A 16,304-nucleotide genomic window follows, 5' to 3' on the forward strand; every position below is an offset into this window, starting at 1 on the left:
TTAACAGTGGGTAGGGCAAGCAGTTGAAAAAAAAAGCAGGACAGTGGCTCTCAAAATCCAGGATTGGCCACCTCTGCTAAAGGCTGTCTCTATGTGCAGCCCTGTGATACACTGCCGAGCTGTCCACCATGGATCAGCTCCAGTCCCAATGCACCTCTTAACCTCCTTAACAAAAGAAGAGTTTCAAATCGATAGAACTAGTCTAACAATACGCCTATACTCATAGAAGCTGGGGTTACAGTACGTAACCAACGTTATGTTTCTGTACAGGACCCCTGCTAGGTTGACGCAGAAAAGGGAACAACAAAGGAACAATAATAGTTTCCATCATCTCACAATAAAAGTAAAACTGCTGATTGCTTTCTAAAACTATGTACTGTCCAACATCCTTTTTTAATTCCAAAATGAGGAAGCTCAACGTTTAGAAAATCCCTTTTCAGCGAACCTCCCACAAAACACATACACACTTAGAGTAGCTTGAAACCCTTCTGCTCTATCCTCCAGTCTTCAGCATAGAGACAGACAACAGACGCTCTATTGCAACAGAACACCATTTCCTCCCCAAACTTAATGGTTCACTCATGCAAATGAAAGATTTTTGACGGCTTTGATGAAAACACCCAAGATGCATCACTGAACAAGATCATGCAGTGGTTCATAAATAAGACTTCGTAAATGTATAGTGCTTAATAAAATATAATTTAACAATAAACTACACTCTGGTTTCAGCTTTAGGTAGGTAGGGTTCCAGTGGGCTTATGAGTCATAACCACAACTGGCTTTACTCTCATCAAACTTTGAGGAAAGTGTAATTCACTCTCGTGTAATGATTAATTGTCAACGCTTATCACTACCTGTGCAGCTGAGATATCTACACAAGGAGAAGAATTGGGGCATCAAACATAGTCAAATAAAATAAACAAGTCAAACAATCATAGTTAATATTAAAACAGGCCTATCTTTCATGACATCCTATGTTCTGCACTCAGTGTGGCTGCAGACTATGTGTTGTAGGCTACTGTAATGTCAGCACACTGAAGCGCTCTGGGTGACAAGCGGAAGAGGTGAAAAAGTGGGTGAGGGGGGAGGGAGGAGAGAGAGAGAGAGAGAGAGAGAGAGAGAGAGAGAGAGAGAGAGAGAGAGCGAGCAGGGTGCGCTCCACAGCCTCAGTACACCGGACTGTCATCCTTCAGTGGCTGCCTGCCTCTCCTCGCTGCGTGCTCCAGTTCCTCCAGTTCCTTTTTCATCTGGTTCCCGAGGCGTTTCGAGGCAGATCCACTTCTTAAAAAAACAAAACAAAAAACGAGGATCCATTCTCCTGAAGCGCGTCCGGCTGAAGTCAGAAGAATGATGGAGTATTGGAGGCAATGCGCGTTATGGTTAATAAACTGCAAGGTGCTTCCAGCTAACCACCGGGTTACATGGGACTCTGCACAGGTATTCGACTTGGCCCAAACGCTCCGGGATGGAGTCCTCCTGTGCCATCTGCTCAACAATCTGAAATCCCAGTCCATCAACCTCAAGGAGATCAACCTCAGACCGCAAATGTCACAGGTAAGAGGAACGTCTGCTCGTCGCTCCGTCGCCAAACTACAACTTAGCGCCGACGACGAGAGCGTAGCCAGGCTTCGTGAGGACTACGCAAGTTTAAAGTTATCTTTCTTCTCGGCAAACGCATACACACGCTGTAACATCACTGACAGCTCAGTGGGAATGTGAATATGTATTTACCTAATTCGGCATGACACAATCCATCAATTTGAGGTCGGTTTCAAGTAAATGTCTACTTTTTAAAATCTTGGTTACGCCGCTCGCTGCCGCTCCCACGGTGCAGTCTGGTGACGAAAAGCGGCGCAAATAGAAGAGTTTTGAGTGATAATCGGTGAGTTTCTTTACGCTGAAGTCCATGGTTGTACATGCCGAACAAGACGTGCGCCCTTTCTCAACAGGACGAGCTGTTAATTTTACTTTTACGATGTGACTACTTATGACAGAGAGCAATGAAACTCTAAACTGACGTGGAAACGGACGGAATTTGGTATCCACAGAACTCGGTGAACTTAATGCTATTTAGAAGTCCCACTATGAGCGCAAATGAGCAAAATCAGTTTACTCTTATCTTTTTAAACTCCAGTTTTTAATACAAGTTACTTGTAATAACAAATACTGTCACATTGAACCGTTATGCACACAGAGCTCGGAACTCTGCCCCCTGCAGGTGATGCAGACACACGGTGGATCAAGGTGAAGTGATGAGGAGGTTTTGTTGTGGGCTTTCCTAATCAGATAAGTGGATTCATTTCATAGGATTAACAACATGTATAATGAGCCATTTTACGATATCTTTTTATTGAGAGTATGATTAAAAAGCCTGGCTGGAGATAAATAGAGATCTGTGGTCACGTGGTTCCTGTTTGTCAGGTACCATCTGCTTCAATAACACGACAGCCGGAGCTTGGATCAGATTAATATTTGCCTTCATAACAGTGAATCTGGGCGCCTGGCCCTGTGACAACACACTGTGAGGTGAACACTTACCTACTGAGCATGCAGACTTGCTGTAGAAACATTAGACAGCACCAGAAAAACACACACACACACACACACACACACACACACACACACACACACACACACACACACACACACACACAGGCTAAACTGTGTTTGCAATAATAGATATTGGGTGCTCTAATACTCTCATCAGATGCAAAACAGGTGGTTAAGGTTTCAATGTCAGTTTAGTGTTTTAGGTCTACTGCACAACTGATGGAGGGGTAGATTAGGCTTGTTTCCTGGAAAAAGCACTCTAAACTCACTGTCACAGCAGTATGGTCAATATGATATGCTGTTACTGTTCTTTCACAGTCGAACTGGGTATCCGCTGTTCGACTTGTGTGGACAGGTCAAGTGGACAATTTACTAAAGCTTAAAAGATTTTAATGTCATCAGTGCCAATGGAAATCAACTGTCTAAGGATCTGTTTACTCGGAGATTTCTGAGAAAACGAGATCAGGGCTGTAAGAAGAGCCCTTCGGTCCATTTACTGTTAGAAATTATGCTACAGTTAATACTGCTAAGGAGACATTCAGTGTTTACAGCCAGTCATGACATAATGACATAATAATGTAGCTGCCATGTGTAGAAGGGTTGTGAACTTGACTTATGCTGAGTGCCTGGCCTTGCCTGGCCCAGTCTGGGTTATTTATAGACAGATTTAGATTTATGCATGACTGAATGGCTCACTCACACTGAGCCAGGAGAATTAGCATTAGTAGTAGGTTTAGTCACAATGCCCTGTATTTAACTTCAACTTCACATATACAGTAGCAAGAAAAAGTATGTGAACCTTTTCATAAATTTCATCGTTTTCTATATTCATTTGGCAAAAAGGAAATGATCTGATCTCCATCTAAGTCAAGAGTATTAATAAATATAATGTGCCTAAAGTAATAACACAAAGAAATCTGATCTTTCATACCTTTATCGAGAACAACCATAAAAACCCTGTAGTGCTAGTGGAAAAAGTAATAACGTCCAAGCAGTCAGGTATTAACATACCTGGAAAAAAATTATTTTGAGGGTGTGGACTAGATCTACCTTCACTGACAAAACCAATAAAACTTTTTGAGTTTGCTCGGCACAAGAAGAAGATGCTTATGTGAGTCATACCTCACTAAAAGGAGCTTTGAGAGGATCTATGATCAAGAATTGTTGATTTACATGAAGCTGGAAAGTGTTACAATGTCAAAGACTCACCAGTCTACAGTTATTCAACCAATCTACAAATGGAGACACTTTGAGACTGTGGCTACTCTACCAAGAAGTGGGTCGGCCAGTCGAAATGACCACAAGGCACAACAAACACTCATCAGTGAGGTAAAGAAACAACCCAGAGTGACAGCTAATTTGAAGGCATCATTGGAACTGGCTAACATCTGTGTTCATGAGACAAGCAGGGTGTCTATGGCAGGACACTACGAGGGAGAGCCTACTTACTAAGAAGAACATTGCTGAATGTCTGAAGTTTGCGAAAGAACTCATTGAGATTTCAAACCAGTATTGACAAAATGTTTTGTGGACTGACGAAACTAAGATTAAACTATTTGGAAAGAACACACAGCACTACATCTGGCATAAAAAGGTCACTGCATATCATCATGAAAACATCATCCCAATCGTAAAGTATAGTGGAAGAAATTTTGGCCTGCTTTGCTGCATCAGGGCCTGGCCAGCTTGTAGTTATTGGGCGTATCAAAAATTCTTCAGGATAATGTCTGTGTGTCAGCTGAAACTCCCAAATCACAAAACAAATTTCAGAAAAACAAATCAAAACGAAAAACAATCCAACTTTTGGAGTGGTCAAGTGACCCAAAAGAGATGCTATGGAATGACTTAAAGAGAGCCACACACGAGACGTCCAAAGAATATGGCTGAGCTAAAGAAGTTCTGCCTTGAAGAATGGGCTAAAATTGCTCCAGAACGATGTGCAGGTCTTGGTGTTATTATTTTAGGCACTTCATGTTTGTCAATACTCTTGACTTAGATGAAGATCAGATCACATTTTATGACAATCAATGCAGAAAACCAAGAAATTCCAAAAGGTTTGTATACTTTTTCTTGTTAGTGTATATAAACACATACTGTATTTGAATTAATGCTACTAGTACTAGTGCATTTTTCTGGTTAAAAAAGAGAATTTTATGTGGTTCTCTTGTGACTGAATGAAAAACCATGGTGGTTAACTGCAAACTGTCTGCTATAATTGGTGTCTTGGTGTCAGATACCGCTTATAGCAGCAGAGTTTATAAATTAGGAGCTAATGAACTCTTGTGACCTGCCAACCTAGGGTTGTTCAGTCACTGTTGACTGTGTCATATCATAGTACATCTTGCATAATAGAAAAGGCTGAACACTGAATGGACTGATTCTGAAAATGAAAAGGACTTGTACCCAATTTTTGTAGCATGGATGCGGTTTGTGTATGAAAAACATGACGTGGACCAGAAAGTTGTACTTTGGTAATTATGCCACAGGTCTGTTCCCCACAGCAGACTCCAACACTACTAACCTCTTTTACCAACTACACAATGTATGAGAGCTCAGACTCAGACGGGGGACTTGGCTGTGGCACACCATAATTTTAAAAATCACAAACATGGAAGGAGATAATGGCTGCCATTACAGCTAGTACATCTGCACACATGGACATGCACTGGAAATGATGCTGACATTTGATGTACTGTTATCTGGATACTCTAATTAGCAGGTGATATTGTGTTGTTTGTTATGATAGTGTAGTTGTGTTGAGCCACGTCAGTATTGAATATGTAGATGTTATTACTACAACTTTATATGTATGCCAGCGAATCATACCTCATAGCTTTCGCTTTCACACTCATTCACAATGGGTTATGCTGGATCCCACCTCCCTCTGGGAGACCCGCCCCTACCCCCACACCCTCAAAGTCAGATTTACATAACTGAGGGTGGAGTAGCTTCCTCCCTTTGCATAATTCATGAGGGTTTGTGGCGTCTACTTACTCATTGGCCAATATCAACGCACAGGACGCGGCTGTGGCCATCTCATGGGACCCAGACAAAGGCAGTGAAGGGACAGGGCTACAAAGAACCTGTCTGGCCTCCATAGATGCATCTCTGAGGACAAAAAGGGCCCTGAGGGGTTAGACTGCTGCGTAATTAAAGCACAATACATGCAAACCTCTGGAGGGTTCACATGTGTGATACTGGCATCGGAACGGGCTGTTTCTCATTCTGTAACAATCACTGTCTAGATTATTTGTATGGTCTGTATGGTAAGTCAGTTCTATCTAGAAATGGACTGACGCAGCAGCAACAAAGTGACTTCTCCTTGGTGAAAGACAGAATCATTGGACAGCCCATGTTTTATCCATGCATATACGCATGACACTGTGCAATAGTTTGAATGAAGAACTCAAAGTTCTGCTTAAAGTGAAAAATGAATGTCGACCCTTAATTATAAAGTCTACACAAAGCTCAACCACAGCCTCTTGATTTCTACCAGGAAAAACACCACATAACCAGTAGCTGGTGCTCTGTGAAAATCAGGGGTTTAGCATGAAGAGGAACTATGGATTGCTTGACATGGTGCAACAAACTGACCACATGCTTAAACATGCAGCATGCAGTCTTTCCATCCTTCTTTTCCATAAAGTATTTGGGTGGGTGTTCTGCTGAATCTCAGTTTTTACTGAGGAGCTATAAATGCATTTTGAACCCAACAGTGCTAGAACAAACCAGCAGACGATCAGAGAGTGAAATACAGTAGTCACACTCTGCTGAAGGATTCATCTAAAACACATATGCAATTGTCTGAATACATAAGCAATGAGGTCACGTTGGGCTTTAAATTTACTGTAAACTGAATATAAATCTTAAAAGAAACCTGTTAACCCTATTGTTGGCCTGTTTTCCATGACACAGGATTATAAGCTACAGATCAAGAGAATTCAGAATGAATGTTGAGCAGCTGAAACTCTTTCTCTCTCTCTAACACGCACACACACACACACACACACACACACACGTGCGCGCGCCATGAGCCTTGGCGTGCACAGGAAATCAGGAAATAGAATAGAGGAAGGAAGTGAAACTAAACATGCCCTCGTTCAAGCTTAGACCAAAGCAGCGAGATGTCAGACACAATGAGCCGCACTTTGCTCTTCATAGAGCCGGCTTCAAAGACTTCAAGGCCTGTTCTTCATTTCTGTAAAGTGAAAGTGAGAGAAAGGCAGAGGATGAATAGAGTCTAACTTCAATGAGTGTTAAGTGGCAGGAACTAGTTTACAGATCACCATAGAGTATATTAACATACATAGCAAAGCAGGGACACGTATTCACACTTTATGCAGCACAATGTGTAATATACATACTGCCAGGGATCGATGTATTACACTAGAGCATGTTTAAAACCAAACAGATGAGAAGCTGCCATCATGTGGGAAGATAACTTCATTATAGTTACAGTATGGTGTGATGTTTTTAGCAGGTGACAGCACCTGTTGACTAACCTCAGTCAGACTCTATGTACTTTAGAACACACTGAGAGTCCTACTGCATAGTTTCTACATAAAGTGTGTATATTTTATCAAGCTGAGACCAAAGTTGTGTGATGTCAGAGAGTGAAGAGAAAATCTGGTTTCACACAGTGAACTCTCCGTGCAGCAGGCTTCAAAGGCGCCGAGGCTTGCTGTTAAACTTGCAACGACAAAAGTTTGAAAGAGATAGCGTGGGAGAATGAGAAACACAGAGGGGGGAGAACGTCTTGATTTGCCTTTAGTTTCTGCAGTATAGCCGCTCTCCAAGTCATCTTGGCTCAGGGAGCGCCAGTTAAAACGGACAGTTAGTGATTTTGTGTAAAAACGTAAATAAGACGTTAGTTTCAGGTTTGATTTTTTTACTGTCTAAATTTCATGTGTAGTGTATAGGATGGAGATAATGGTATTCATAAAGTAATAAAGTAAAAAAGTAATAAAGCCTATTGTGGGATTGTAATGGTAAGTGAAGGTAGCTCACATTATGCTCTCTTGTGTCTTTTTCCTTCATCCATGTTCTCATTGGATTTGGATGCTCAGTCGTTTAGCTTATTAACATGCTTCTACAAATTAAATCAAGTTGGATTTACTATATAGAGCCCAGCTGTACAACTTTGACTCAAGGGGCTTTGCGATCTGTCGACGACAGCACCCTTTCAGGTAGAGTGGCCTAACCCAACCCTAACAAGCTTTTTTTTAATTTCAAACCCCGTTTAGTTGATTTTGTGCTACACTATTAACAGCACAATACATTAAAGTAAAGAAGAAACATAGAAAACCCTACCCACACCCAAGACAGACAGGACAGCAACGAATCAGAGACGGAAGAGAAACAGGAAGATGCTGAGACTTCTGGGATGAAGATCAGCTAGTCAAACCTGTCATACACCTCACCTGTCCACAAATCTGAGTTAAACATTTTATTAGAGATTTTCATGTAAATGTAAAAGTCACGGAAAACAGTAGAGACATTTTTCTATGTAGCCATTTTGCTTCTCGGAAAGCACATATAATAAAATAGTTCTGCAGTAGAGCATAATTTTTCTATTTGTTGTCCATCATCGTGTGTAAAAAATATTCCTGCTGAGTTGTTTCTATGGCAACAAAAAGGCACAAAACATTTGGGTCGGATTTGATCAGTGATATTTCAGACTTATTCTCATCTACCTATATTGTCTGCACACTCATACCTGTAGCCTACAAAATGTGCACACTAATACTGCACATGCATCCAATTGCATGAGATTAGTATGCAGTATGAACCCAGCTTGTGAGTCTCTTGATGACTGCCCCAGAGTTGCTGCGGCTTGGCTGCCCCCCTTGATTCCCTTTGAAGAAAGGATTGCACCTGTCAGTGTGAAAACACCACATTTCTGAACACATGCGTGCTACGACAGTGCAGTTCGGCCAGGCTGGTTTGTTCCACCGCTGGCACGAACGTAGATATTGATCACGCAAAGACAAGATGATGTTACACCTTGCTCATGCACGTGCACAGAGAGAGAGCAACGTTTCATAATGAGCCACAGCAAACCTGTAAATGCTTCACTGCAGTGCACATTAAAGTATAGATAATGCATATGCTGATTTTATTAGGAGATATCCAGTGGGGGAGAATGTACCTGCAATCAATGTTTATTATGTTAGTCAGTTCTGGCAGTTAATCACTGTTGAGTGCTCGGAGAAAGTCAATACTATCAGTTGTCTTCACTGACGAACACTGACATTGTATGCATGTATAGATACTGTACATACATACAGCATGTATAGAATAACATTTAAACAGTAACTTTACCAAATGATAGTTGAAGTTTTGACCTCTGTTTTTCAGCTTTATGGAAATGTTAGGTTGCTGTGTGCAATGTTGTGAGCAGTCAGAATTTGCAGCTGTATATCCAGATCATACCAACTTAGAACCACTGCCACAGTGTCTGCATCCTTTTCCTGTCGGGGTTGCTGTAGTGGAAACCTGGAGTCAAGCGAGGTGGAGTATCAAGCTCTACAGAAAGTACATAGCGAAATGCCCCAAATCTCCATGTGTCTATATACAGTGTAAGGGATCAATATCAGTTACAATAATGCTGATCCACTTTGACGTGTTTTATCCCTCTCAACCTGTTGCTGCTGCAGCACTGCTCTCTGTCACAGCCATTAAAGTGTGCAAATGTCCTCTGTTTGTCATTTGTTGATGACAGGTGCAGGAGTGACACTGTTGAGTGGTGAAAGAAAAGAAAAAGAAAATCCAACAGAGTGATATGTTTTCAGGATCCCACTGTGTCATTTTCAACACGTGTTCTTCCAGTTATTCTTGGTTTCATATCGCATCATATAAACAACTTATTAATAATATTTTCAAACCAGGACATCCAGTATTTGGATAAGAAAGCTATTAAAGTATGAAGTATTGGCTGAAGTAAAATACAACTGTTATTTTAGTGTGTTTGTGTAACTAAGTACTCAGTACGTCCATGTACAGAGCCTGCTGCAGATGATTGAACCTGTGTCTTTCCAACAGAGACAGTTATATATAAGGTGTCTGTGGTGAGTGAGTCAGGGTGGAAGTGATTGATAGCTGTTATCTTTTGGAAATTGGAATGAGACAGAGGGCAAGACTGTAGATGTACAAGGGATATGATCAAGGAATAGGGACATGGGACTAAAAACCTGCCATTTTTCAGCTCAACTGTCAAAACACTGATATTAAGTCAGGCCCTCACAAACCCATTAGACTCAAACCCACACATGACTGTGCATAGATGTTCACAGCGATACATACATGGCTCAGGAAACCCCACAGCAGAGCATTATACATACTTTTTTAACACAATCTTCGAAAGATGTAGAAATTCAGGGGAGGAGTTGGAGTAGGGGGAGGAGGATGCCTGCTCATCATTCAGTGTTCTTAGTGTGCCTCACTCAATTTATGTGATATTTAGCTCTCCAGTGTCCATGATGCTCCATCACCCTTTCCGCTCACACCGCCAGCATTGCTTTGTTTGAACTGTAACCTCTTGACCTGTGTTGCTGCAGTCATGCTTCATATCTCGCATAGAAACTCATTTAATTCCCTTATCTAGTGGGGGGTGGACTAAGCATCGTTTAGTATGTCTGGGGGTCACTGGGGTTAAAGCTAGAATTGCATGTAAATAGCCACAGAAACACTTATTACTGACGTTGTGGGGGGAGGTATAGCGGTGGATAGGGTGGGGGTGGACATAGTCGAGTTTCCCGTATTGCCTTATCGTCATTACATGAGAGACGTAGAGGTGTGTGGTGCACATGTGCTGTGTAGCTAAAACATCAGCACGTCATCTCCACTTCTTTCTGATTGTTCATTTTAAATGTCGCTACAGCTCATCAGCTGTGTTGTTTGCCAAAACAAAGAAGAGGAAGAGATTCGCCGGCCCTCCTTTTGTTGTTGCCTTTCAGTGTGGTCAGTGATCTTTTCAAAATTGGGCTTGGGCAACATAACAAACATCTTGTGTAGCAGATTGTCTTGAAATTTTCTAGGGCACTTTACCTTCAGAAGAGGATGTGGCTATGTGGTTTAGAGCATGTGTGTAGTCTTCTGCATGACTACTGTGGACACTGTCACAACTGTTTTAACAGTTATTTGATGGAATGGTTTTGGGTAGTATACTTTGTTTTGGAGAGATGAGAAGAACAATACCGCTCTTCATATCTAGGGTTATCAAAATCCACCAGTTGTGTGGTTGGGGCCAGTTAAAAAGAAGGGTTCAATGAATGCACACAATGAGCTTGGTAACATGCTACATATAGAATTCACATAACTCATTAATCTTTCACCAACATCTCAACTGGTCTTGTTTGAGATTGGAACTGGTTCATTTTCCTGTTTTATTTAGAGACACTCCCCATTTCCCATTTATACATATTAGGACTGTTTTAACATTTATAAATCCTGGCACCATATTGACAAGACATCTTAAAGCTATTTAGGAAAAAACGTTTTTTTTATTAATTAATACATTTTAAATAATAAGTGGTGTGCCTCATGTTAAGCTTAAGAAAAGAGCATAGTTGTCTTTCTCTAACCATAATAAAAACCATCATGATGTCATAAAACTAGATGTTTCACTGCAAGATTGGATATTTTGTTGCATATATTTTTTTTGGTAAATGTATTCATATATTCAGGATCAGTGTATTTGTGACTTGTTGTTTATGTTAATTATCAACATATCTATAGTTTGTCAAAAAAAACTAATGTCAGGGGCAGTACTGAGTAGGTCATCTATGTTTTGAAAGCCCTCAGCGCCCCAAAAATAAGGAAAAAAGCAATAAGGTTAGTGAAGGAGGAGGTTAGGGTGGTTGGGTGGCAGATAAAACATAGCACATCGGACAGCAGACAATAGACAATAGCGTTCTACCAGTTCAACAGTTAGTGTCCTAACTTTCTTTAAGCTCAAACCACAGTCTTTAACTCTAACAAATTCAAATCTCTACCGTAGTTAGGGTTTGAATACATTTTTGTGTCGAAATGTAATAAAGTTGTAGCTCAGTGTTTAATATTGCAACTATGATGGTCTTTTGCAGCCTCTAGATTTTCTTGACGAACCTGCAAATAAACTAAAATAGTAAAGAAAACGAGGTAAGATAAAGAGGTGATATACAGGTTGCTGACAACCAGCACGAGATTCATTGATGTGAATGAAAAAAGTGAATGGAAACACCACCTGCACCATCTTCTATGTCTTCTATGTCTTTTTCAGTCATGTGCAGTTTTCATTTCACATTTCTCACGCCCTAAACAAGAGATGAGGAACTATGAGATCAGCTACCACAGCTTGACAATCTGCTGACCACTTGTTTTGTTGACAGTATTCCATAAAATTAAGCTGAAGTGTGTCTGGCCAGGCTGCCTTCAGTGACAGACTCACAGCCTCATACTGAGAGAGAGAGAGAGGGAGAGCGCACTGGTTTCTTCAGCGTCAGCAGACCTTCGCCTACGTTCCACCCATTTCCTGGTTACACAGCTGACAAGGTTTCAACATGACATGGATGTGACCGGATCACTTGGATTGTGATATGTTACCCAGTGGTTAACAGTCACACCACCCAGCACAATGTGACAGACGTGTTTGTCTTAATGGCGTTTTTTCCCTTCATGTTGCATCAGCATGGTCATTTTCCTCTTTACTTTCCCACACTGCTATCATGTGGTAGTCAGGCAGAGAGAGAGAGAGAGCTTTTAACTACTAAATTGGATTCTTTGCACAATTCCCTTTGCAAAAGATCTATCTTTTTGATAGCCGTGAACTGATGCTCAGCAAGGTTTAAGCAGAGGGATGGTCAAACCCAGCTTGTTTCATTGCGTAGATTTATGAGAGAACAAGAAAAGGATTTCATTAAGCTCCACAATACGCACGGGGGCCGTAAAAGGTTCCAGCTTGTTGCTATGGAGCTTTGACTTGTATGAGGGAAGCAGAAACTGGATACATATTGTGAATACAGAGCACAACCTCGATCAAATCAAAAGCGCAGCAGTGAGATGGCTTGTCTTATGAGAATATTTTTGCATTTTGCATTGTATTCCAGATGGTTGGTCTTAGAACTAAAGTGCACTGGTGGGAATTTAAACCCCTTACACACTGGCCTCGAATAAACTATAGATTTTTATCACAGCTGACTACTGTGTGTGTCTGAAGGTTCCAACTGCCATTGCACAGCATAATCTTATTCTACACAGCAAGGTTATTTGCAGATTTCCTTAAAATACAGAAAATAGGTTCAGTAACATTGTTGGATTAGGTAGTTTCATTTTCACTGTGGAATAATGGGATAATTATTTTCTCATTTAATAAATATTTTTCTATGAAACATTAGAAAACACTGGACGATGCCTGCCCTAATTAGTCACGGTCCAGTGTGAGGTCTTGTTTTGTCAAATAAACTGTTTAAACACTTTAAGGCCTGTGTATTGATATTTAAGATTGACAGTCATTTAGTTTATTATAAAGATATCTAATTGTGCATGTTTTATAAGAACCTTTTGAATTAGTATGACCAATATGTGTTATGAGTACTATATGTCACAATATCGCAGTTAGTGCTAGTGGTGTTAATATTTCTAAATGCTTTAAACACATCTTGGTGATCTCTGGACTGCAGCCCAGTGTATTGTTTGATACTGGCTTCAGCTGTATTAATTTGGGCTATTTTGAAAACGAAAAGGTCTTTATTCTATGTAGTTTTCTGAACTACACGTTCCATTACTGGCTTTCCACAGAGTCTTCAACCTCATCTCATGGGCTTCCTCAACAGATGGAATTGTTTACTTTCTTTTCTTTCTGAAAAATTGTGAAACATCAAGTGTTCCTGCGTATGCACAGACAAGGCCATTCTCTTTCTGAGCCCAGAGAGTGGAACTGTTAGTGGTTGCCTCATGCTGCTGCACTCTTGTTAATCCAACCCACTGTCTTCAGCTCAGTGCAGCTGAGAAACTGTCTTTCATATGCGCTCAGTGAAGCTGCTTCCCTCAGATAATCTACTGAGGTCCTCTGGGACCCTGCAGAGTCTCCAGGCAGACAGGATGCGCTTGTCTGATAAAAGAAAGTGATGTGAACAAGTGTAAACATTCAATATTCTACACTTGCTGCTCATTTGCTGCTTTACGCTGCCTCATATCTGCAGGGCTGGGGGCTTTTCCTTTTCTTGTAAAGCCATCTGTAAAGTTTACATTTGCATATGCATTTGATATGTGATGCATGGACATGTGCCACAGAGACAAATCTGACCTTACTTTGTTTGTCAAGATGAGACTGAGTGAATTGTTTTTCAGAGGCTGTTTAACCCCTAACTCCTAACCCTAACTCTCACCTACGCTATGTTAGCAGAGTGGCACAGCGTTGTGCTTGTTTTAAGAAACAGGAACAGCTAATGAAATACATATCCTGTAGACCTGTTACCCAAGTTGAAAAAGAAGAAAGAGGTGTTGATGAAGCATTGACATATGGAAACGTATCCCTGGTGAATTTGAAATGAATAAATAATAAATATATACAAAGAGTTATTTATACCTGTAGATAGTGGACAAAACTGAGACACTGAGAAAATAATCAATAGCAAAAACCACTTCCTCCTGTCAGTAGTCTCATGTGGCTAAAACTGCCACCTTAATGCAAATGAAAGTGGTTTTTGAGCTCATGGTCATTCAAAACAGTGTGTTTTGTCTACCTAGCTGCCACATTAACTGCAACTCTGATATTCTTCTATTTAGTCCCCCTCTGTGTACATAATATGACCATACAGTGGTTTTAATTGTTTTTATTTGCAAACATTTACACCTTAGGGTTGAAGAAAGCACTACTTCTATATGAAGTAATCTCTTAAATCCAGCCCCAAGCAATGTGGTGAACAATGATGTGGCAAAAAACATCACTTTCTGAAACATCTCTTTTGTAATCATCCTCTTTTGTTCCATTCTGTAGACTGTAACATAGGATTTGTCGTCTCAACTTTAACATATGAAAAAGCCAACAACATATTATGCCAAGTAAATAAACAAAACAATACAATTTGTCCTTCTGACATAACCAAATATATTAATTTAATATTGCATGTTGTGTAAAATCCTTGTCTTAGCTGGGTTGATAACTGCTTAGGTAACTTCAACTTAAAAACCAGTTCAGTTCAGCTTCATTAAAATCATCTGTTGTGTAAACCTTGTTTGCTTGTTTATTTGACTTATAATGATTAGTTTATTAAACATTAATGGTAGAAGAACTACAGTTTATTTACTCTATTCATTTCAGATTTAATTTAAAATGTATTTAAGATATACAACAAATTTCCATCAAGAATATCATCTTCAAACTACAAAAAAGAAGAATCTCAATCAGTAGATACTTCTAATATACTAGTTTTGTCTAATTAAAAAATAAGTTCACTCATTGTTAGAAGTTAAAAGACTTTAGATCTTCAACTGTTATTGCTCTTCTTTTTCCACTCACTCCAACCAGTTGAGGCAGATGACCGCCCAGTCTGAGCCTGGTTCTGCTGGAGGTTTCTTCCGTTAAAGGGAGTTTTTCCTCTCCACTGTCGCCTAGAGCTGCTCAAGTGGGGTTGTTGGGTTTTCTGTATAATTCAGTATACAGGTATATTTTTTAAGGTCTTAAATCTTAAACGCGCTATATAGTGGCGCCATATCAATAAATATATAATAATACTTACTTACATGCTTGTTGCTCGACAATCTTTCTATATAAAGACTGGGGTCGGAAAAGCTTACATAATGTTGTGGCTTTATTTCTTAGCTTTCTCAATTATGTTGTGCAGCATGGTGCCTTCTGCAATAAAACCATTAGCTTAACACTTTGGTTTCAGACAATGCATTTTCAATAAACAGCATCCTTATTAGAGAAGTTACTTTATTGATCGTTTGGTTCAATTTTTCTTGGTTAAGGTGCATACTCAGCTTTAATTAAGCTCACATTGTGTAAAAATTAGTTTCTTGGCCTTTTCTTTTTCTCCTCTTTAGCATACTTGCATTAGGCTATTTATTGGCTTTAACAACTTTGTTCTATGAAAATGTATAAGATCATGATGAAGTTAGATAGAAAACTCACCCCATATATTAACATAATTGCCTCTGTGTGTATGTAGCCTATTTAAACCCTGTATATGTTGTTTTGGTGAACATATGTTTTCATTCTGATAATTAGAATTTCTATTATTTTACGTACTGCTGAGTAGCTTGTAAATTTCACACCATGGATCACTAAAGCCTTAAGGTTATAATGTTATTTTGTTATTAAAAGTAACTAGTAACTCTAGTTCTTAAATGCAGTGGAGTAAAGGTGCAAGAATTACCTCAAATATAAATGAAAATGGAAATACTTGAGTAAAGTGAAAATTCCTCAAAATGTACTTAAGTTCATTTAGGTAAATTTAGATACTTTACACTATCCCACTGGAATAGTGTAACTTATATATGCTATTTGAACCTTTTAACTTTGGTCTTTTCTCAAATTCACAAAAACTAATAAATCTTCTGTTTTTAATTTGGTTGTAATGAAAAAAAAAAAAAAACTATACTATGCAGTAATCACTTATCATTATCGATTATCATTAGACATCACAGATTGACAGATGACCAGGTGATAACTGGGATTTGTAGTACAGTAGCATTGAGCTCTTGGCACAAGATGCTTTAAAGATACATTTTTGTTGGAGCTGGACTGCTCAAATTCAGTGTTTAACAAAGCA

The 16,304-nt window shown here is 39.7% G+C and overlaps 1 protein-coding gene across 1 annotated transcript in view; it reads left to right on the forward strand.

Annotated features, from left to right (window-relative positions):
• Positions 1–1,187: 1,187 nt before the first annotated feature.
• Positions 1,188–16,304, forward strand: part of LOC113164896 (guanine nucleotide exchange factor VAV3) — an 80,956-nt gene continuing 65,839 nt past the window's right edge. Inside the window, exon 1 of the mRNA XM_026364434.2 lies at positions 1,188–1,554. Coding sequence (XP_026220219.1) covers positions 1,348–1,554 — 207 coding nt within the window. The 5' untranslated portion in view covers positions 1,188–1,347. The remainder of the gene's footprint in view (positions 1,555–16,304) is intronic.

This window comes from Anabas testudineus, chromosome 2 (assembly GCF_900324465.2).
Source record: "Anabas testudineus chromosome 2, fAnaTes1.2, whole genome shotgun sequence".
NCBI classification, from domain to species: Eukaryota; Metazoa; Chordata; class Actinopteri; order Anabantiformes; family Anabantidae; genus Anabas; species Anabas testudineus.